At 38.9% G+C, this 22224-nt stretch overlaps 1 protein-coding gene across 1 annotated transcript in view; it reads right to left on the reverse strand.

Moving 5' to 3' along the window:
- Positions 1-7922: 7922 nt before the first annotated feature.
- Positions 7923-22224, reverse strand: part of IRS2 (insulin receptor substrate 2) — a gene marked incomplete at its 5' end in the record, with an annotated part of 29789 nt that continues 15487 nt past the window's right edge. The window contains one exon of the mRNA XM_026845785.1: positions 7923-10355. Within this exon, the coding sequence (XP_026701586.1) occupies positions 10351-10355 (5 nt within the window). The remainder of the gene's footprint in view (positions 10356-22224) is intronic.

A 22224-nucleotide genomic window follows, 5' to 3' on the forward strand; every position in this document is an offset into this window, starting at 1 on the left:
TCATTAGTTCCTCCTCAATCTGACCTTGAATGCATTTGATTAAATGATTAAAATAATTTCATCCCAAAATGACAGTTTATAGGGCAAACTTAATTAAGCTCCAGGAATTAGGAATGGAAAAGTGTGTGCTACGCTTCTTGCTTTCTATGAACTCCTATGCTTAAATAACCACATGAGGGCCATTGTAAGCCCCTGCAATATGTTGGGCATCTGGCCTCCCTGATTCCTCTTCACCTGATGGGCTCTCCAAGCCCAGTCAGCAACTGATTACTGCTCACTGCCCACCGCACTGCTCCCGCCTCCACTCCCTTCCCTAAAAGCAGCAACTCTACCTGCACTGTGAGCAGTCACTCAATAGCATCTTCCCCTTTCACAGCTCCTCCAGAATAAACAAACTAGCCACAGAGAGCTTGAGAAATAATTTGGTTCATGTAACAAAAAGGGAAGGAATTCTGCTAACTTCATTGTCATCTTATTTAAAAATACAAAAAAAAAAAAAAAAAAAAAAAAAAATAGCACAGTGAAAGTTGTGAAATTATTACTTTCTTGCCACTTTGTTTGATCTACCTGTCTGCACCATCAAAAACCTGAATCTGATTTCTCTAAAATAGCACCACCGCTTTTGGCAGTATTGTAATATTAATGCAGATTGAGATCTTCAGCATTGTTTCTTTTAAATTTCTGAGGTTACCTTATCCTGGCAGTTTAGAAACCCAGGGCTTCATTTGCTAATGTTCACACTGTATCTAGTCCTTTTGCAGGGCCATTGGTGCTAGCGGTGGTGGATATATCACATAAATATGCCATTTTAAACAAGGCTTGAGCAAAAATTATAGCAGGCTTAATACGATGCTCAGTCATAAGTAAGCAATTCTATTGACTTCAGCAGGGCTGCATAAAAAGAACTGCTAGCAAAACTTGGCTCAGAAACTTAAAAAAAGAAGAGAAATCCTTAAACCACAAGCAGTATGTGGTTCATTTTGCAATTACTTAACTCACCAATATATCAATGATAAAAACAAACCTCCCCCATTCCCCAGCCAACAAAAAAAAAAAAAAAAAAAAAAAAAAAACACAGGGTAAACGACATACAAACAAACTAGAACAGGAAAAACATATTAATGAATCTTCTTTTAAGAGGTAAACAAAATGCTGGCTTCTCGCCAAGGAGGCATGCATCGAAATCAAGCAGGGGATCCCAGAAAGCACAGCAGAGCAGCAGATAGAGCCTCTTTAGTGCTGTAAATGAGGCAGACACAGCCTGAGCGATGGCTGTGCCACACACACAGAGTGGAGGAGTGAGGGGCAGCCTCTTCGTGGGGAAGCTGTGTGTGAGGCCCGGCCAGGGGGGCACTCCCAGGGGCTGCTTTCCGACAGCAGCCGCCTTTGAGGAAGGTGCTAAAATACCTCGAGAGTCCCGCTCTTGCCCTCTCGGTGAGGAGAGCACAATGGCGGAAAGAATCAGCCGAGGCTGAGTTTGATGTTTTGTGACATTCCCCACTGGTGCGGCTGGTTGGAGCGGGGGCAGCTTGAGCAGAGCCCAGCAGATGATGCATCCATCCCATGAGCTCTCCCCGTCCCAGTGGCCGGGGAGGTTGGCGACTGTTTCTACACTGCTTTGGTACCCACCGCCATAAAGGCTGTGGTGTTTCCCGTATAATGATACATGCCGCTCTGTGCTTAGCTGGAGGTTTTTATTTCTTCCCTTAAAAGGCTCCTCAAAAACCTGAAATGCAAAAGGAAACCCAAAAAATTTCACTTCTCTTTTCCTTGAGTCAGTCATCTTCCAGAGCTACCTTGCAGATTAATGCAGTGAGACAGGTTCAAAAAGTGCTTTGCAGAGCCCTCGGCCTCACTACATCTCAGTCACACAGATTAATGTGATGATTTAAATGGATTCGCTAAGCAAGGAGAGCAGCCAGCAGTTCAGGATCTGAGGCACTAGGATGAAGACTTTGCTGGGTGACAAAAGTTGGAGGTCTCTTTGAAATTTTTGTTTTCATTCAAGGTACAATAGATTTTTGCCTTGTGGATCTTCTGTGCTAGAGGACAAGTAAAACAGTCACTCACTTATTAGCAAAACAAAACAAACAAAAAACATCCTGCAAAGACATGTCAATTGGTACACTGACATCTGTCAAGCTATATTTGGATGCACACAAAATGTGAGATTTCTTGTGTAGTAACAAGTACAATTAGGCCTTTATCACAGTATTCATTGATAAAAACAGAGTGCTGCTTCTGCAGAAGAGGGGAACCAGAGCATTTCACTGAACAGCATGGGAGAACTTCACCCACAGAACGATGATGTACATCCCTGCTTTACACATCAAATTGAGGACAATCATGGTGTAAAACGATGGAATTGCTGGAGCTTATAATTTGTCACAGGACAGACAGTTCAGTGGCTGGAGAATGTAAAAGCAAGTCCAAACGTAAATGAGGTTCTTCTGACTGTGACCCCTGGTTGTTTCTCCTAATCTAGATGTCTGTAAATGAAGAGCAAAGATCACAGATATAACCCAGCAATGGAGTTCTCCAGGTACATCACATAACCAGTGTACTTGTTAAACAACTAAAGAGCAGGTTTCCAAAAAGAAAATTAGTCTGTTTTGAATTTCTTGGCATTACTGCTTTTCTGGTTTTGAAGGCATTAGACTACAGCTGCTCAATTAGAAATCTCATTTTCTTTATTCCTTTAGAACAGGAAAATCCTGGGGTCTGTTACTTTCTGAAAAATACAGACAAAATCAATAAAGTAATGAAGTGTTTATATTGTCCAAGTATTTCCTGTGAAATAGTAAAAACATTATTTGATTAAAATAATATAGAATACAGCACTGCTATATTAATCATGCTGCATCAAAGGCAGAGAAGGAAAATATTACTCCTCTTTTGTCAAGTCTGTTACTAAGAGAAAACTCTACTCAAAGTAGAAACACTTCAATATTTGTTCTTTAGATAAATAAGATTAAATTTTAACTTTTACTCTTCTGAAACCCTTAGAGAAACATTCATTTATCTGCAGTTGAAATTAATATTGGATTGCTTTATTGATTCATTAGCTAAAGGCACAGACTAGCCGTGAAAATACTCTGCTTGCATTGACATATTGAACAGGAACAAAAAAAATGTCATTTAAAAGCAGCTTAGCCTTGAGAAAATAGGCAGTCATTGTGAGGTTTGGCATTCTGGAGAAAAAAAAAGAAGTGTTTTTCCGTGTATCCTACTTAAGAATTGAGATACTCATATAGAACAGTTTGATGGACATGATAAATAACTGACTATAATTACATTTCTTGCTCAAAGGCAATCTTATACCACAACACAGAAAAGACTTTAGAGGACATAAGATTTAAAAAAACAAATAGAAAAATATATAAACAACCTTGCAAATGACTCTGAGTCAGAGCTTCAGTTGCAGTAAATCACCATGAATGCAATGGTGGCCTATTCCTAATCTGCAGCCACTGAGGCTGGGGACCCAGGGTTTATCTTCATGCAACAGCTTGTGATATTTAGACCGCAAATTGGCAGCAGTAAAAGGGCAATCGGTGAGTGTGTTGTAGGTGATCTGGGTGACCCTACTAAGGGCGAGTTTGATCTGAACTTCGCAGTCTCTGTTTATACCCTGATCCCATGGCAAGTGTGAGATAATTTCAGGTAATCACTGCTCTGTAGGGAGGAGTAAACACCTCTCAGTTACCTCTGGGTCAGATTAAGTAAAATGATAGAAATGGCAGTGTAGTTGCTGTATCCCTTATTTCTCCCCTATCTCTGTAGCTTGTTTAAGCATATAGACACTTATATGAATCACAACAGCTTCACCTAGCTTTATCACGCAGCTGAAGTAATGGTGTAACACACCACTCCCTGCACCTTCTGGTCCTTTTGCAGGATGGCAATACTTGTCTGAAAGGTTTGATGAGAACAGGCTGCTTTGTCACACAGACCAGCTTCACCCCTAATATCCAAGGAGTGGGGAGCCCTGCGTGGAGGCCCCTCTCTGCCCCGAGCCTCATCGGCAGGGGAGAGGTGCCAGTCTTCAGTAACACACTGGGCAGTTCCTCTCCCCATACGCAGAAAGCACTTCTGTCTCCTGATGGGAAATGATACTGCCCGCAACTGTCAGAGAAGTCAGTCATGGTGTTGCTTTGTTTTTCTGGATTCATCATGTTGAATAAGGAATTTCATCTGCAGTTGGATAACAGCACTCCTGAGCAAACGATCTGAATTTTAATTGAGAGTAACCAGTCTCACCAGTTCCTTTCTCTTTAACATCTGCATTTAAATCAGGTCAATTGCCAGTAAAGGGTTGATGTTACAGAAATAATCTTTTTTTTTTTTTTTTTTTTTTTTTTTTTTTTTTCTTCCCCAGGAGTAACTGCTCTGTCAAATAGGGTCGTAATGTATTGTAGCACCACAAATTTAGACTATGCCTTGAAGACCTCATAGGGGACACCTGGGAGACCTTTCATTTAGTGTACAAAGTTGTCCAAAAAATCCATTATGCCTGGGTGAAAGGAAACTACTGTTTGAAGGTCAGACTTTTCAAACAAAAATATTCTAGTGAAGATACAGTAAATTCATCCATTTATACACATTTCATCATTTGATCTGATATTTTAAATTAAGGGTACACTCAAGTTCTTCTTTTTTTTTTTTTAATCTAAGTCATATTACAAGATCTAAGTCTGGACTCTTTTGCTTCAGCAAAATTTCCATGTTGGAGTTTGTCTGAGGTAGAATGGTAGGCCTGGTTGTTCACCTCTGCAATACAGCTTACTCAGGCTAATGAATGAATGGGGAAGTAATAACTGCATTGTTGGGTACACCCACATTTTCAGACAGAATCCTTACTTAATGAGAAGGAAAACTATTTTAGGAGCAATAGCAAAAATTTCAAAGGTTGACACAGAGTAATATATTGATGTTTAATTCCTGTCAAATGTAGGATTTCAGTTTGACCAGTACATCTGCAACAAGTGTCTCCAAGTAAGAAAATTCTGTTCCTTTATCTAGATCATCATCGTATTTGTATCAATGGATGTTTCAAGGTGTGTCTAATTCCATCTTCTGCCTCCTCCATTCACAATATGTAAACATAGCCTGATGTTTATATCCTCCTCCTTGTGTTAGAGCTAGTATTTTGACAGTAGTGCTCCTCAACTTCTAGACATACCTTTTACACTCAGTTTAGCACTTACTGATGTATTTTTACGATTGTGTTTAATACTCCATTTTAAGCAGAGAGGAAAAGAGAAAATGCAAAGAGGCCCTGTAAGGAAATACTGAGGATCAAGTAAACTTTCCGAACACTTTTGGCAGCCATATGTTCAACACGTGACACTATGTTGCCTAATAATACAAAAAAAATTATATGAGGCCATGGCTCATATGAAGCAATGCTTTGTGTCATATTCATCCCACAGGCCATAGTTTCCTCATCCCTAGCTTGAACATTGTAAAACATGTTTAGTCTGATATATAGATTGGACACACCACAAGAATAAATAATAAAAAACAAAACAACACAAAACAACTGGGATCTCTGTTTTCAAAAGTGAATGGTGACATTTTCTGTCCCTATTATTTTGGTAGGCCATTGAGATGGTTCAGTGAAGTCCTGTTTTCACAAGTCAGATTCCCATTAAATGTCACAAATTATATTCTTAAATAAGAAATATCTACTATCAACTGTAAGTTAAATATTTGTGGCTCCTCAAAAACCCCATTCATTAAATCTAATCTCTGTTTGTAGACCCTTTCAGAAACGCTTTCCCCCCAGGTAAAGCCAGATGCAAGTCTGGTGAGTCTTACAGTTCATCTGGACATCTCTGCAAGAGCTGGCTGAAGTTCTTCAAGATAGAAAAGCCATCTGGGAATGACTGAAGCAGTAGTAATATACTGAAAGACTTGATAGGTGATGCGCCTCCCATAGAGCATGAAGACTTGGAGCTCTGACCAAATCTGTTCCCTTTGCACTATTCAGCAATGCCTCTCCCAAGAGCAGACTCCAAGTTGCATTTCCTCACTCAGAATACTCATAAATGAGTTCAGAATTATTGTAGCAAAGACCCAAACCCTTTCTTCTTCCCATCCTCTTTGAGAACAAAAAGCAAGTTGAACAGTAGGAATAGGTGTTGAAAAAGGCAACTTGCTTGTCCCACGTTCATTATTTAAAGGCTATTGAAAGATGATGCCTTTTATAATGGTCTCCAGGGTCACTCTAAAATGGGGAATTCAGGAATGCTTCTAAGTGCCAGGGCATATGTAAGTTCTCAAGATAATTTCATTCCATGTTCAGGTGCCACCTGGACACGTATCAACTCTTCCCTGAGCACTCTACCATAGAAAGTAAACAAAGGTTCCCGAGGAGGCTGGAAGCCATAGATTGCTTTGAGGTCCTTGAGAAGGACAGTCAATGGACAAGGACTTAAGAGCACCACTCTCAGGTCAGTTCAAATGTTGCTCTCCTTGGAAGCAACCTACATCACACCAAACTGTGCTGTGAGTGGGCTGAGTATCCAAAGGTTTCCCTTATGCTCCAATTATCAGAAATTAAACCCACCAGAGAATCTGACACTGGATTTCCAGTTGTCTTATCAAACACATTCTTCTTCTATGGTATTGTAAGGTACCACTCACATACCCCATTGACAGCAGAAAAGAAAATCCTGTTGGATAGTTGTATTTCTTCAGATCAATTTCTAAGACTAAAGCAACTGCTCTTTCTCTTCAAGGATGCAGGCACCATAAGATCCACAGTGTCCCATTTCACCTCCCCTAGTTAAGCCTGCAGCTACGACGGTCAGGACAGATGGGAGAAGGAACTGAATGTTCTCTCTTGGGCAGCATATAGATCATCTATGATTTATGTCTGCACTCTGGCTTATATGGACACTCTGGCAGCCACAGGATGATCCTGCTGCAACACAGAATTGCTCTTTTCCATTCAAGTTGCTTTCGGAGAAAGAACCACAATAAGCCAAGCTTTGTCCTTTTAAGACAAAGTTGTATGGTCCTTCAACCATCCCCAAAACATAAGGTGACCATGAAAGTACCAACCCACTTAGAGGTAGACGTGGCCAGGAGAATATAACCAATGTGTCCCAAGACAGGATTTCACTTCAAATTACCTAAATGTGGTACAGAGAGAGATCATGTCTCCTCCTGCCACCAGCAGGCCTTGCATGTGATCAAGATGTGTCACTCAGACACTCCTCAGCTTAAGCAAAGGAGATCTCAGCAAGACTCTGTTGTGAAATGGACATCAAGCTTTTAATGAACTTAAGTTGTTGTCCCCTGCCCCTCAATCACCACAATTGCTGTCGTGAGTCCATGACCCTCACACAGGTCATTTACCTGGGTGCAAGAAAATTGAAAAAGGGTCATTTACACAGGTATACAAGACATTCCTACTGACCAGGGGCAGATGAGGCTACAGTGACCCCATGGTGTCTATGACTGTGGAGCCCCTGCTCAAAGGCCAGCAGATTAAGATACCTACACAGAGCATTAGATTCCTTTGCCTTGTAGCAGTGTGACTATACAGCATGTATAGGGCAAGTCTCTTCCCAATAGATCAGTAGTCAGGAGGACTCCCATAGCCTTCCACTCACTTTTAAAACTGGAATTAAAACTTAAGACCAAATCCTGCTCCTAGTTATTTCCTCAAATATACAGATTTTGCCTTTATAATACTGATTTTTTTAAATTCTTAAACAAGAGTTAAAATGATTTGATGATTTTTCAGAAGTCTTATGTGCATTGAAAGGAAAGCAGGTGTGTGCACAGCACTAAGTTTTAATATTCAGAGAAACTCTGTTTCCATTTAAGAGACAATAAACCAATTTCATGTAAACAACCAGAAAAGCCACCCCAGCCCTAGAAAAAACAGACACACAAATACTTTACTCCTTTCATAAATAATGTATTTTATTGCATATGGCTATTAAGGAGAGCATCCATGATCAATACAGACTAAATACAATACACTACTCTAGTTCCATTTATTCTGGTCTCCAGCAGCATCACATTTATCCTTATATACAGCGTGTACATTGGAAGACACAGCAAGATAAGTTAAGTCTCTTGTCATATCACAATAGCAAGAAATATATTTAACATCTTGATATCCAGAAACAATACGTACCCAAAAAGAAAACACTGCTTAATAACTGTTAAGGTTATATAGCAAAAAATATTTTAAATTTAAGGTAAGTCAGGCAAAATGTACAAAGACCCAATATACATTGTGAAGTTTTAGCAAACGTAACATTTATACATTTTGGTTCCATTCTGTAAACTAAATTAAGAATGTAAGTATTGCATATGCCTTTGTGAAATATACAGGATAGAGAATTGACTATATTGTCAAGTTTTTGTTTTGAAGTTGCTGTATGCATTTTAGCCATTTGTTTTAGTGGCATGATTTCTTAATTGGTACAGGGGGGTATTTCAAAATAGAAGTTCAAAACATTAAATTCAGCAGATACCACACTCGGTGCTAAGGGGGGGTTCAGACAGAATATGTCAAAAGTATGGGTTTTTTTAGTTCAACTTGAACAAGCAGCATTTTAGAATGTCTTAGAACCATTTATAGTATTATCATTATTATTTAAAAAAAAACCCTCAGATTAATATTTAAATTGATTTTAGACCTAATATTGTAGTAGCCTATGCATTGCTGTGATTTAAGACCCCCAAAATTACACTGAAAAATAGAGTGTTCCATGGGGTAGGGAAGGAATTAGTTCACATTCATCTTTGTCTAGTAATACAATCCTCAGTTCTAAAAATTCAGCACATAAGCAGGAAGACCACATTGCCATTCATTATATTTGTAAGACACGGACTCTCGTCTTCCTCAGAAAAAAATCCCAAAAGATAATGCATTATTAATAGTGAAGAACAGGTTCCACCTAGCACAATGGTTTAAAAAAAGAATAAAAAAAGTCTCACCTAACTCAAATAACTTAGTAATACTTACATGTCTACCAGAGCAGGCACTGGGGAGGTACGCTTAAAATGTATACGAACTCTTCAACAAATTTATCGAAGAAGAAACAAGGTGGCATGACATTCTGCTAGTCTGGTGCAACAGCTGTATGTGACATTTGTGACAGCTGCCACCACATCACTCAGATTTTCAGGCTACTGGAAACGCGATGCACGGGTAGCCTTGAAAAGAACTCAGGATAAGTGACTGCAATGGTTCTTCTTCCCTGTAATAATGCCTGCAACTGCAATGGTGCTTTCCTGGTAAAAGGCAAATATCAGGACTTCCTAGATGGCAAGATAATACTGTGTTAATATTAGCGCTTGAATCTGCTCAATACCCATTATCATCCCTGCATTCCTAGCATGCCTATGTGGATTTTTGGTTACAAGAAATGCAGCTAAGAACAGGGTTAGCTGACAAAAGTGAGCTTGTAAATAGAAGAAAAGGCTTCTGCAATCTGAAGTACCTACATAAACACCTACATAGAGAGGATTAAACAAGTGTGTCAAAGGTACAGAGAGATACCCCCAATACAGTTTGATGTTTTTAACTTACGTTGCTTCAGTTACACATTTTTATATTTTTTCTTTTTAACTACTCTGAATCCTCTGTCCCAAGTCCGATTCATGGAGTTTCATCCCATTTTAGACTTTTCAGTGCCCTGGTTAGGCTTCATCTGAGAAGTAAACCCTGCGGCTAGTGATTCACAACCCAGCAACAGCAGCAGCTGTACGTGTTGCAAGTTCAGTAAGGCTGACGACTGTTCTTGAGAGACTCAGCATAGAGATAAAGAAGGTCCTGTCGTACACCAACACCACAAATCCGGCTTTACTTTGAACTGAGGTAGTACTGTGGTAGGCTTGAAATTATGCCAGTAAATACCAGATCTTACTGCTTCAGCAGGTGTTACAGAACCCCCTAATATGCCGAAGAATAAATACAGTTTGTCTTTGCAGAAAAAGTAAATGAAGGCATTGGCCATTAGTTAAAGAGGCCAGCAGAAAAGTTCCTATGATCTAAAGAGCATCTCCAACTTCTGTTGAAACAGCAGCAAAATGATACTGTAGATGCCATGGACAGGTAATGAGTTAGGCAGGTTGCTTTCCCTTCCTCCCAGATTTGTTGCACAGTTCAGTCCACAACAGTTAAGTAACTGTCCGGACCAAAAAGAACAACGAGAAAAAGTAAACCTTAAGCAGCTTCAGTTAAAAAACAAAACAAAACAAAACCACCAAATAACAAACAAACAAACAAACCCCAAAACAAAACAAAAAAGGTATATGCCGAGCAGCTTCTTTGAATGTTGTACTCTGTTGTTTGAGGTCATGGTGAGAAAACTAACTCCTTCACTCTGAAAAGAAAAATGAAAGAAAGTCAATAAAACCTGAAAAAAAACCCAACATATTTACGATTTAAACAACACAAAAACCACCATAAAGAGATTATTCAGAATGTGTTTTCATAGGGAAAAAAAAAAAAAGAAATGCAGTAACTGCTTTCATATTTATATACATCTTAAGGTACTACAGAGGCTATAACGGGAGTACACCCCAATTCAATACCACCTCCTGTTTTTTAGAACTTTTCAGGTGCTGTTCTTCAGAAAAGCAAACCACAGAAAACAGAACTGGTTAGAAAACCACAAAATCCCCCCAGTTCAAGTTGTGACCATCACTGTTTGAATCAGTGAAAAGGAAAAGGGGTTGCAGAAAGCAGGTACAAATTCAACTTTTTTTTTAGTCAGACAAGTGTTATCAAAAGCTGTCCATTTCCAGACACTATAAACAAGTTTCTTGAGACTATGTGTCTTTAGGGAAAGAGTCTTTCTAAAAACATAAGCAAAGTATAGAAAGAACCTTCTAATTTAGTTATTTGACTTACTGAATAAGTATTATTCCAGGAGTAAAGATATGGCTAGGTATGAAAATGACAGGAATCTTCTCCAGATTACTGACTACAAGCTGCTTCAAACAGTCAAGGTGAATGATTCAGTAAAATAGAAACTGATTATGAAGTGACCCATCCTATTTTAAAGAATGCAGCTGACTCCTTTCATGTTTTTTCACTGCAAAGAATTAATGCATGGTATGTGCCACTACCATAAAGGCACATTATTATATTAACTCACAACATTATGATGATTTTGTTAACACGGTTATTAAAAATCAAAATTTCCTTAGGATGTTGCTTATTGTGTAGACTTTTCCTGTTTGCTGTAATATTTGGAAAGCAGCAGTACACAAACAGTAGTTATAAATGCACAAAGAGTAGTGATTAAAACACTGAGACTGTAAATTTTACATGACAAAGCATTGGCACTTCATTTCGAAAGGTGCCAAGCAAGTAGTAAATCCTGATACAACATCAGGCTGCAACATTACATTCATATAAGTGCTATTAATTGTGTCTAGTTCATTTAATAGTTTATAACAACTTTTTTACAAGTTAATCAAAATTTTAGTTTGAAGATGTATTACACAAGTTTTCCTAAACAGTCAAGCTATTTGGAACATCTTTGGAATTAATATTGTTACTCTGAAAAGTCTATAAAGGACATAACCCATTAATTTTGACTGTATTAATACAAGAAATCAGTATTCCTGCACATTTTTAATTCCCTTGGGACTATAAAACCAAAATAAATTATAAAGAAACTTGGATGTCAAAGTAAGCATAGTGCATATCTCTGCAAGTTTCAATCCATTTACGCTTCTGATAAAGCAATACAAAAGCTTTTCCTTCAAGTCTAGACAAAAACAAAGGTTGACAGATCTTGGCATATATGTGAGAATTGATATTGAATCTCTCAGAGCTACGGTTTACTTAAGGAATTAGTTCTGCTGGAGTCAATTGGAGCCACTATATGATCAGATACTTAGGATATTACTTAGGATTTTATTTCATGACACAGCTTGAGATGACTTAATAACTAGCCAAGACCAAAAGGAGAGCATCTCATTGCCCCCATCCATCGTCATTTATTTGCTGCCACTTTTCTGATCAGAAACTAAGTCAAAAGTATCCATTCAATCTTCAGAAAACAAACTTTCATTGTGTAGAGTGTGAGGATGTTTCAAATCAAGAACTTGAACAGCTTTACAATTCAGTCAAGGAAGAACCAAAACTGCCACCACCATCCAGTACAGCTGTGCGGGAGAACGTGTGGCAGGTTGGATGGCTCTCGGAAGCGAGCAGAGATTCCTCCTTTGAGGGAGAGCCACCTAACAAACCACTTCACTCCAACTTTTGTTCAGGGAAGCAGGATAAATGCATCATGCAGGCAAACAAGCGTTTAATGATACATGCTGACCCTGTGTTACTGCTTTCCTCCTTCAAATGCAAACCAATCTGACAACTAACTTTAGGTCCCCAAAAGCAGCCACATGATAGTGAAAGCCAAATAAAATTAAAAAAAACCAAAACAAAGCAAAAAAAATGTGTACAGATAGGGAAATCAGAGGAAGATATTTTTATACATGCAAAGAACACTAGTGTGTTTCCAGAAGTATCTCAGCCTAGTGCGGTCATGAGGGAGGATTATTAGCAACTGAGCAAACCTGCCATTGTTCTTACAACACAACAGGTACTTTCCAGCCAGAATTAAACTGTAACAGGTGAAGTGGTCGATGCTTCAAAGCACTTTCACAAGGTTTTGTAGGTGGACAGTGGGACTGTGGGCACAACCTTAAGAGTCTATGATGCAATAAAAATGCCATCCAATGAGACTATCCAATGCTGACCCATAATTCAAAAACTAACCCAAACATAGTCTTCAATAATGAAACAATTTCCTATAGCTTTGAATCAAGAAAGAAAAAATAACTACTTGATGCACATAACAGCAATGTCAGCTTCACTTGAAGCCGACTTGCAAGAAGTTGCAGGTTCCATGCTAAAAAAAAAAAAAATAAAAAAATACATCAATAATCTAATCACTGTTAATTTTTACTTCAGTGATTAGTATCTTTTACTTATTTCAAGTCTCAGGTCAACATTACATGTTACACAGCAAGCCACACCAGCATACGTTGTTTTTATCCATAAAGCAAAAAAATTTCCTACAGGATACAAACATATTCTTTGATATCCTCATTCCCCATGGGCACGCACAAATCAAAACAGAAGTCCAGCACTGTGTCAATACTGAAATTTCTTCTTGGTTTTGGGCTTTATTAAGAAAAGCATCCATGATCACTGCTGAGTTTCCAAAACTACTTAGTAATCTGATTCCACCAGTGCTTCTTGGGGAACAAATCAGATAATAAACACAAATTTCTAGGAAACTACCAAATACTCAAAGACTTGTTAAATATACTGTGAAGAGAATACAACGGTTAGTCAAATAAAGTAGATCTAGTCTCTATTAATTTTCAAAGTCAGTAAGCAATGAATAAAAATTTTCTTAATTCTTAAAAATAATTCTCATCTGCTAACAAGCACGCAGACAGAAACAGCTATTCATGTGGCTAATGGCAAAACATGTTGCTGGTTATGAATAACCAGTAAATTTATTCCACTGGCAGCGCGACTGACAGATCAGATCAGGCATCGGATGCAGAACCCCCAGCTCTGCCACAGGCTTCTGCCCTGACTCCAGGCAAATCACTCAGTGGCTTCGTCCCTTTGTTTCCACTCCCCACGCTGGCTGCCAAATCGATTAAGGCTCTGATCCCGCTAACTATCTTTTCCTGGAAGAGCAATCCTATTGATACAACCAAATCTGGAAATTAACAACGTGTATGTCTGCAGGCATCAGGCCAGGCCATTAGACGGCACAGACCAAGGAACCACATCTCACCTGAAGGGAGATGTCTTTGGCTCTCCCAACACCCAGGAGGAGATGCATGGCTGTGGGCAAGGCACCTGGCCAGCCAGAAAAGGCAAGTGTTCCCCCCACCAGCAAACTGCACTGCCCTCCCTACCCTCCAGCACCATGCACTGTACCCTGCAGGAGATGAGCTCACAGGCACCTGGGTGGGTTGTAGCCTTGCACCTCAACAGCCCCTTCCCTACACCCAGAGCAGCTGGTGTCAGCAAGCAGGCTGACCAGGGAGTTAGGCAGCAGGGGCTGAGGGGTGGAGAGGGACAGCATGGGTCCCGACAGCAATAAACCCGTGCAAACCTGGCCCCACACCCAACAGGAGATGGTGCGAACCGCCGTCTCCGAGGGCTTCTTCACAGGAAGGATTGTGGGATGAACATACACACATTGTAAGGTCATAAATTTGGCTAAGCATCCCAATGCAAATGCAGCCTGCCTGCTCGCCAGGAGGCACAGCAGGAGCCAAATCCTGACCTAGCTCTGACTCTCATTAAGCAATTTAATGAATACTACACTTAATATTAAGTACATAGGACACCCTGCTAAACAACTCATGTGCTGAGCTATGGCTCTTCATAAGTAATTTCAGGGAATGTGAGCTCCACTCAGCAGGACTGCTCATACCAAATACAGCCGAGCTTTGCCATCACCACATAAAAAAGTTTCAGTCGGGGCTTAAACATCTGCCTTATCAACACTTCACAGGAAAACATAAAGTAGTATGCTCTAACAGTTTATAAAGCCCGTGAATAATATCCATCCAAAGTAAAATGTTTCCATATTTGATGGGAAAAACAAGTTAAATCATGAAATGAAAACGCCATGTTGTTGTTGGTTTTTTTTTAAACAAGTCAAGGTTGATTGTAATTGGAGACATACTGCCACAAGTAACTAGTTCCTTTGGTATATTATTCCACTAAGAAACAGTAGATAATGTTATTTTGATATGTCTACTTTATGAATTCAGAAAAGCAATCATTGGGTCAACATAGATTCTTTATGACTGATAACAAAAAAGTCACTGAATTTCTCTAAAGTAGTGAAGTAGGGATTTTGTGGCCACAGTTATTTATATTAAAATGAGCTTTATAGTACTTTTAATTCTTGTGTCAAATAGTTAAAAATGATAACATCTTGAACTGTAATAAGATAACCATGGGGAAAGATATTACTTTCTAAAGTGGGAAACAAAACACTAGATTATCTGGAAAAAGATGCTGCATATCAGCACCTGCAAGTACTACTTTTTTTTTTTTTTTTTTTTTTTTTTTTTTGTTAAAAATGTTCATCTGATGGCATGGACAAATCCCCACAATTTATACTGAATGTCAACTTTTATCCAAAGGTACTAAAAATCAAAGTAATCTGTATTTGATACCATATACTTACAGAGCTGACACTTATTTTACTTTCAGTCTTACACTAGAGTTTAAGCAGCTCAATCTACGGTAGAAGTACAGATGATGATGAGGGCTATGCTTAGTTGATTTCAGAATCTGATATAATTTGTGTTTCTTATCATTTTGTCAAGGTTCTTACAGATTTTGTACTATGAATAACTAAACATTAAAATGTAATTATATGGAAAATAAAGGATTAAACTTATAAATGTCATCATAATGAATTTATAGATAAAGTGCTGGTCCAGAAATATATTTCCCATATTAATTATAATAAAAATAGGCACTTCAAATTTAAAATTAGGAAAGTAGACATGCTCATTTTTCCAGGATTAATTTAATGCAGTTGCTATCTCTTAATTTCAGAGCTACAGCTACTGTGTACTATTAAACAAGATTGTATAAATGTGATTTAAACCCATAAGTATAAAATAAATCAGACAAAAAACCCTCAACATAGTACTATCTGAAATTTGTTCAATTATTTTCTCCCTTGCAAATTGGGTATAAAACTGTACAAAAACATTACATGAAATTAAACAAAAAAATCAAGCTGCTTTTTCTGAGCAAACAAAATGCTAGGAAAAAAAATGTTTAGTCATTTTGGCCTTCCATCAGGAGGCTGTAAGAGGGACAGAAACACCCAGGCAGAAGCAGCTATGGAAAATACACAGAGAATTTGCCACCAAAAAGATTAGTCTGTGTCAGCCAGCCAAAGAGCCACTCAACAGTTCACATGCACATGATTTAACTATTGTGGAACAAGTAGCGATGTTCTTGGTTGATGACTTTTATCATGCAACTGAAATTGCCTCCCACCTTACAACCATCACCATCCCTTTACCAGCGCAGATTCAAAACCCACCATTGCAAACGTGGCCTCAATTAGGCGGTTGGCTTGATTTTTACAGCTCCTTCCACCACACCAAAGAGAGAGTGGAGCTCTTCCCAGGAACATAGACAGCAACATGCAAACTCCAGCGACACCACTTTGCATACAAAGTGAGGCTGGAAGTTTCTTAAGAGACAGTTTTTCAAAACAACATGCTCACCTTACAAGTGATGAAGGGCGAGGGAGGAAGGGATTGGTGACTAATACACTGAACTACCTACCAACCCTGTCTTCAGAGACACAACAAAACCAAATGAATTAGCACATCTGTCTCTACAGCATACACTAGGCAATACTCAGCTAACCTCTGCCATCCCCAATGTGTACCTCTACATCTCTGACCTAGCTCACTCTATGAGGAGCTAGTCATTCTAGCTCCTTATAGTCAAGAAAAAACAGGTGCTTCTAAGCAATAGTTCTTCTGCCCTATTTCATGTTAGGCTCAGATGAGTAAGAGTTATGAAAGATCTCCAAGTCTGAGGTGTATGACTTGGTATTCATTTCAGGAGCACAGACCATATCCTTTTACACACCTTTGTAACTGCTAGGAAGTATGCTCAGCTGGGATATCAAAGGCATGTTTGTCCCTCTTCTAATATATATCAGTAGTCATTAACAAGGGCAACAAGATCTGACAACAAAGAGCTGTTGTAAATAGAGCTCAATATTCTCACACGACTGCCAACTGAAATATCAATGTTGGTGGACCTATTTCAGGAAGGTAACAGAAAGGGGGGAAAGTATAATCAGATTTCTGGTTAGATCCACAAGTGAGAAGAACCTGACTGCCATTCTAGATATCAATGGCCAATACCAAAGTCCAGTAGCTGCTTGTGAGCCACTAGGTTACCTCCATCCACATGCCTGAACACACAGTGTTAGAGTGCTCTCAAAGAGCTTAAAGCATGCTTTTTCTCTCTCTCTCATTTGGGAGAAAAAGTAGTCTTTTCCAGTTATTAAATTGAAGAATTATTCATATTAAAATTTTAAATATTCATGGGAACAGTTGGATGAGGACTCATGTAAGTTGTGGGAAGACATGTTCACTCTCCCTGTCTATTACAATGGATATCTAATTATTCCATGAAAACAGCTTCAGTAAGAATGAGAGCACTCTACCAAGGAATATATAGCTAAGATGTACTAGGAATGGGGAGGGAGGAAAGGGAATTGAGATTTTTCTTTTCAGCCAGAAAGGTACAGCATGCTGGTCAGTCCTGATTGAGTGTTTTAGCCATGTCAATACTGTGGGCAGGAAAACAGAAACACTTCATCCAGTTACTCTTTGAAAGACTGATCCCTGCCTCCATCATTGCCAAAAGATCATAGGCACCTAATACCAAAAGAGGTTTCAGATTTACAAAGTCTATATGGAGACTGAAGCATTCTTCCATCCTAAAGGAAGACATTTATCTTCCAGAGAGTACTGTGTTTTAAAACACAAGGTTCTTCTCAACTTTCAGTCAACTACCCACCTGTTTTCCAAACTGACTTTCAGAGTGCTTACCAAGGAGACTGAAACACCCCTAGCATTACATACGTCCATTTATGCATCTAACCTGCCTTCTAAATGCACTAGATGGTCACACACTAAATGTTAGGCTGGCTGCTGCAGCTTTTGGACTTTCAAGTTAAGAGCTATGTCCAGAGAGATGCTGCTTCTCACAAAAGAGACACATGGGAAGCAAAGGGAGAGAAAAAGAAAGCAGGGAAGGGCTAAGACAAACAACCGGGAATGCATGGGAGGGCAGTCTTTCCTCTGCTACTGCCTTCTCTTGTCACACCGTCACTTAAAACTCTGAGCATCTGGTAGTAGGATAGAAAAAGATTTTAAAGGATGATTTTCTACTTCTGTCAATGCTTTTTCTAGAAATCTTTTGTGTTCTCACCATTGTCAGTGTGAATCAGTCAGTAATAGAGCAATGAGGGAAAGACAAAGCCAGGCAACAAGTTGCAGACTTCACATTCCATTATGAAAAGACACCACCAACCCATAACCTCCCCAAAACCATTTAGTGACATGAGCAATACAGCACAGAACAGCTGCACTGAAGCAGGCTAAAGACTCCTCTAATCCAGTTTCCTCTCTCTGACAGTGAATCAAAAGCAGCTGCTTAAGCAAGACTATACAAACCAAGACAAGAATACAGAGATACTTGCCCAAATTATAATCTATCTCCTAATGATTTACCTATCAAGGACCTTCTGCATTTTCCTTCCTTTCATGGAAAGCTTTAGTACCCTGTAGCACGGAGTTTCACACCTGAACTACAGGGTGCAAGAAGAATTATTTCCTTCTGCTTGTTCTGAATATGCCACATGTTAGCTTAATGCCCCCAATAAAGCTGAAGTCTTACTTCACATGTACAGCTAAGATTCACAGTCTGTGTATCATCACATGTTGTCCTTCCTTTATTCTATATATTCAGACACACTGCAACAGGAACTGCAATTGCCCCATATGGATGTTTCCTATCTACAAGCTGAAAGCACAATGGAAAGGCTCAAAAACACAGTGCCCAAGCACTTCTATACAACCTTGCAAAACTGGGATGAAAAGCCCTGTACAGCGGGCCAACACTTTCTGCAGGATTCTTGAGAGGTGAAAAACTATGCTCTGTGTTACCTGAAAAGGTTTCTAACACTTCGATGGGAAATCAGTTGTACTGTGTACATGGACTGTGGTAGAGGGAGGGAAAATAAATTATCTGTGAGAAAATAAAAAAGTATCCACACATGTACAGTGTTTCTCTACAAAGGTCACTATTTTGGCCATTTACTTAAAGCCTGCTCTTTATGGGGGAAAACAAACAAAAAAACCCCAAACAAACAAACAAACAAACGAAAACACACAAGAGGTATTCTCTTTTTATGTAATTTCCTAATAGGTTCTCAATATTTGACACAGATAGCTCCTTCAACTTATTTTCATTTCAACCAAACCTTTCTCAGTAGGTTTACACAAAGAAAATTGGTTTACCTCTAGTTTTTTTGAGCTTTGTTCTGTCAAGTTTAAAGTTTTTTTCCACGAGATCAGGTTAGGATCCTTTTCTCACACTGAAAGAAGAATGAGCTGATGCATTTTGGGTAACATTGCTTAGAAAATGTAAGAACAGTTTACTTTTTCAATTTTGTATCTTTTGAAATCTCACCACTGACTCATTAAACTGATACATGTTTCACTTCAGGTATCAAGCTTGTTGCATGTATTACCCCAGTTCTTGTAAAACTATGTCTTGTAGTTCAGAGTTGTTAGTACAGCAGTACAAGTCAGGTTAAGTCCATAACCTTTTTGCTTTCTTAACTGCACGTAGCTATATACAAACGTTTGGATAAAAACAAAAAAAAAAAAAAACAAACACACACACACACACAAAAAAAAAAAAAAAAAAAAAAAGAGTCTCCTTATTCTATCATTTCAGGCACTGTGCATGAACATAGGCATAATATATTTTTCAGTAGATTAATTGAATAGAATTGTGATTATGACTTATCAAACATATTGCTCCCATTAGCAACACATAAAAGAAACAAAAACAAAACCAACCCACTCCAGAAAAGTGCTTGGAAACAACACTGCAAAAAAAATTTGGAAGTCTAAATTTGTGAGAAAAAGCTATTGGAACAAAACCTTGTGAAAAGGTGAACTTCCTCATACTACCAGACTACTTAGAAACCTTTCATGATGAGCTAAAGCCAAAGCACAGCTTTACCAGTTCATCACACATTAGGGACTGGGATCTCAGTTGCTGCTCAAGCCATAACCAGCTTGTTTTCCTCCAAGCAGAGGAAGCTATTCCTATTGCATCACCCCTGAGCATGTTCCTTCACTTCATTTGCAACACACCTCAGTATTCATTCTTCTTGTGACACCCAAGCACCAGCAATCGCCAGGTTCAGTATGCCATCACGGACAACTGCACAACACAAAGATGAGAAACTACCTATTTTCTGTGAATAATTTTTTTTTTTAACCCTTAAAAATATTTCTGCGGGAACATTATTTCTGACTGTTTGAATTACAAGTTTAGCTTATCACTGGTCAAAAGCATTTACAGATCTACTTCTGCTCATTAGAGTATTACAGTTGCTATATTTTATAATCATCTATGTCCTGCTGCATTCAGCTATACTCCTTACCCCTGTGGCATCTGTTAAATATAATCTATATAGCATAAAATGAAAATGCATAAATTCAGTCTTGGATTTAGACAGAGAAAGCAGTCACAATTTAAGATACTCAGAAATTACTATGGTTACACCTTAAATGAGGCAAGTGGGCTCAGCTGATAGCCCTGAGGCCCTGAGCTGTAAGCAAGATAATTATGAGAAGCCACCAGAGAACCCACTGCAGTGCACAGGGAGTCCCTCCCTGCCTGAGGCTGGGCTTCCCCCCTAGATGAGTACCAGGAGACAGGATGGGGGCTGGGAGATGATGCAAACCTGGGCCACCTTCTGTCACCTTCCATGCAGTCAGAAGGGGTCTGGAGTGTCCATGCCATGAACCCAGGACCTGGAACATGCCCTGTTACCACAGTCCAGACATGGGATTTGGGAGACACATCCCAGAGCCCAGAACCAAAAGAGTGAGTTTAAGCAAACACTTCATAATACCTCCACAGAGAATGATCAAAACATCTTATCCTTTTCTCAGGTACACAGTGGGGCTATGATCCATCTCTCCAGATAATGTTTATAAAGGTAATCCTAGACAGCTCATTATGACCATGACCTGAGCTCTCTAACTTCCTTGGGACTATAGGCTTGCAACCCACACCTATGCTTGGCACAGTGGATACTGTCTGAAAGCCAGATTCATAAATTTAGCGAGGTGCCCTGTCCCTGTTGATTTCAACAGCTTCATCTGCTTGAGCCTTAATACTTATCACTCTACAGCAACCCACCAGGCCTTCTTGAAAACAGCCACTCTTTCTCTAACAGAATCCCCCAGCAGGTATTTCCTGCTACTCCTTCAATAAACAAACACTCTAGTAAGCAAAGCAAAACAATGTCTCCAAGAACTTATTTGTAGATTTCTTATTTACAAACTGGATTGTATTCTCCCTTGAATCAAATACATTTCTGAGAAATGTTAGAATTTTTTTTTTTAATATTTTATGTTGCATTTTTAAAATAAACAGGGGCACCTGTAACTTCCTGCTCTGAATTTAATCTTGAGATGAATTCACATTCCTTTCTGAAGCTAATATGGATTGTACTGCATACAGAAGCTAGTATTATGTTAAAATATAAAAGGAGAAGACGTATTTTTGTCACATGGGCTTCATAAATATCATCCACATATCACTCCTGGAGGTTAACTGATACTCTGTTGGAAAGCAGAGGTAAAAAGCTTAGTAAACTGTTTAGAAAAGTAATATTGGTGGTTAAAATTTATCTTCTGAGAACACCAGTTTCAAAGCTGGAAGCTGGCCATAAAAACTTGTGATAGCAGAAAGCATATAGAAATTACTTCCTCTGTCTTACTCATATTTTACTTACTTTCTCAACCAAGAAACACAGATTGTACTGAATGAATGCGATTGTTCCCAGCTCCATCAGATGCACCTTCAATCCTCCTCATCTGATAGTTTACTGCAGAAATAGTGAAGCAAGCCCACATTCATTAGCTCTGCAAGACCAAACAGATGCTAAAGCTTCACTTTTAAGAAAGGCAGCTAAAGAAGGTGAATGCAGAACGTCAAATTTTACCTACCCTAAGGAACAAGAGTATCTGAGACACGCAATGAATCTCAGCTTAGAAAACAACACTTATATCAGCATTTTTCAGAGACCTGCGGTACAAAAGGTTACCTTCCCCAAGAAAAAAATAATATTTGTTAAATATGAAAAATACCATGCTGTCAGAGTATAGTGTGCTTTCACAGCACTTTTCGCAAAACTTAAGAGACTTTTTAAAAAAAAGACCAAAAACTTTAGCAACGTTTATGTGCAATATTGCTAACTCCAGAGCAAGATGCACTTTCTTCTGTAATTACAAGAGCTCTAAGTAAATATTTACACAAACAGAGCTGTACTCTACTGTTTTAACAGTTCTGTTTTTCCTCCTCTCCCAAGTGCTCTCACACAGGTGTCTTTGTTTTGT

This window comes from Athene cunicularia (genome assembly GCF_003259725.1).
Source record: "Athene cunicularia isolate RWA chromosome 1 unlocalized genomic scaffold, athCun1 chr1_part1, whole genome shotgun sequence".
NCBI classification, from domain to species: domain Eukaryota; kingdom Metazoa; phylum Chordata; class Aves; order Strigiformes; family Strigidae; genus Athene; species Athene cunicularia.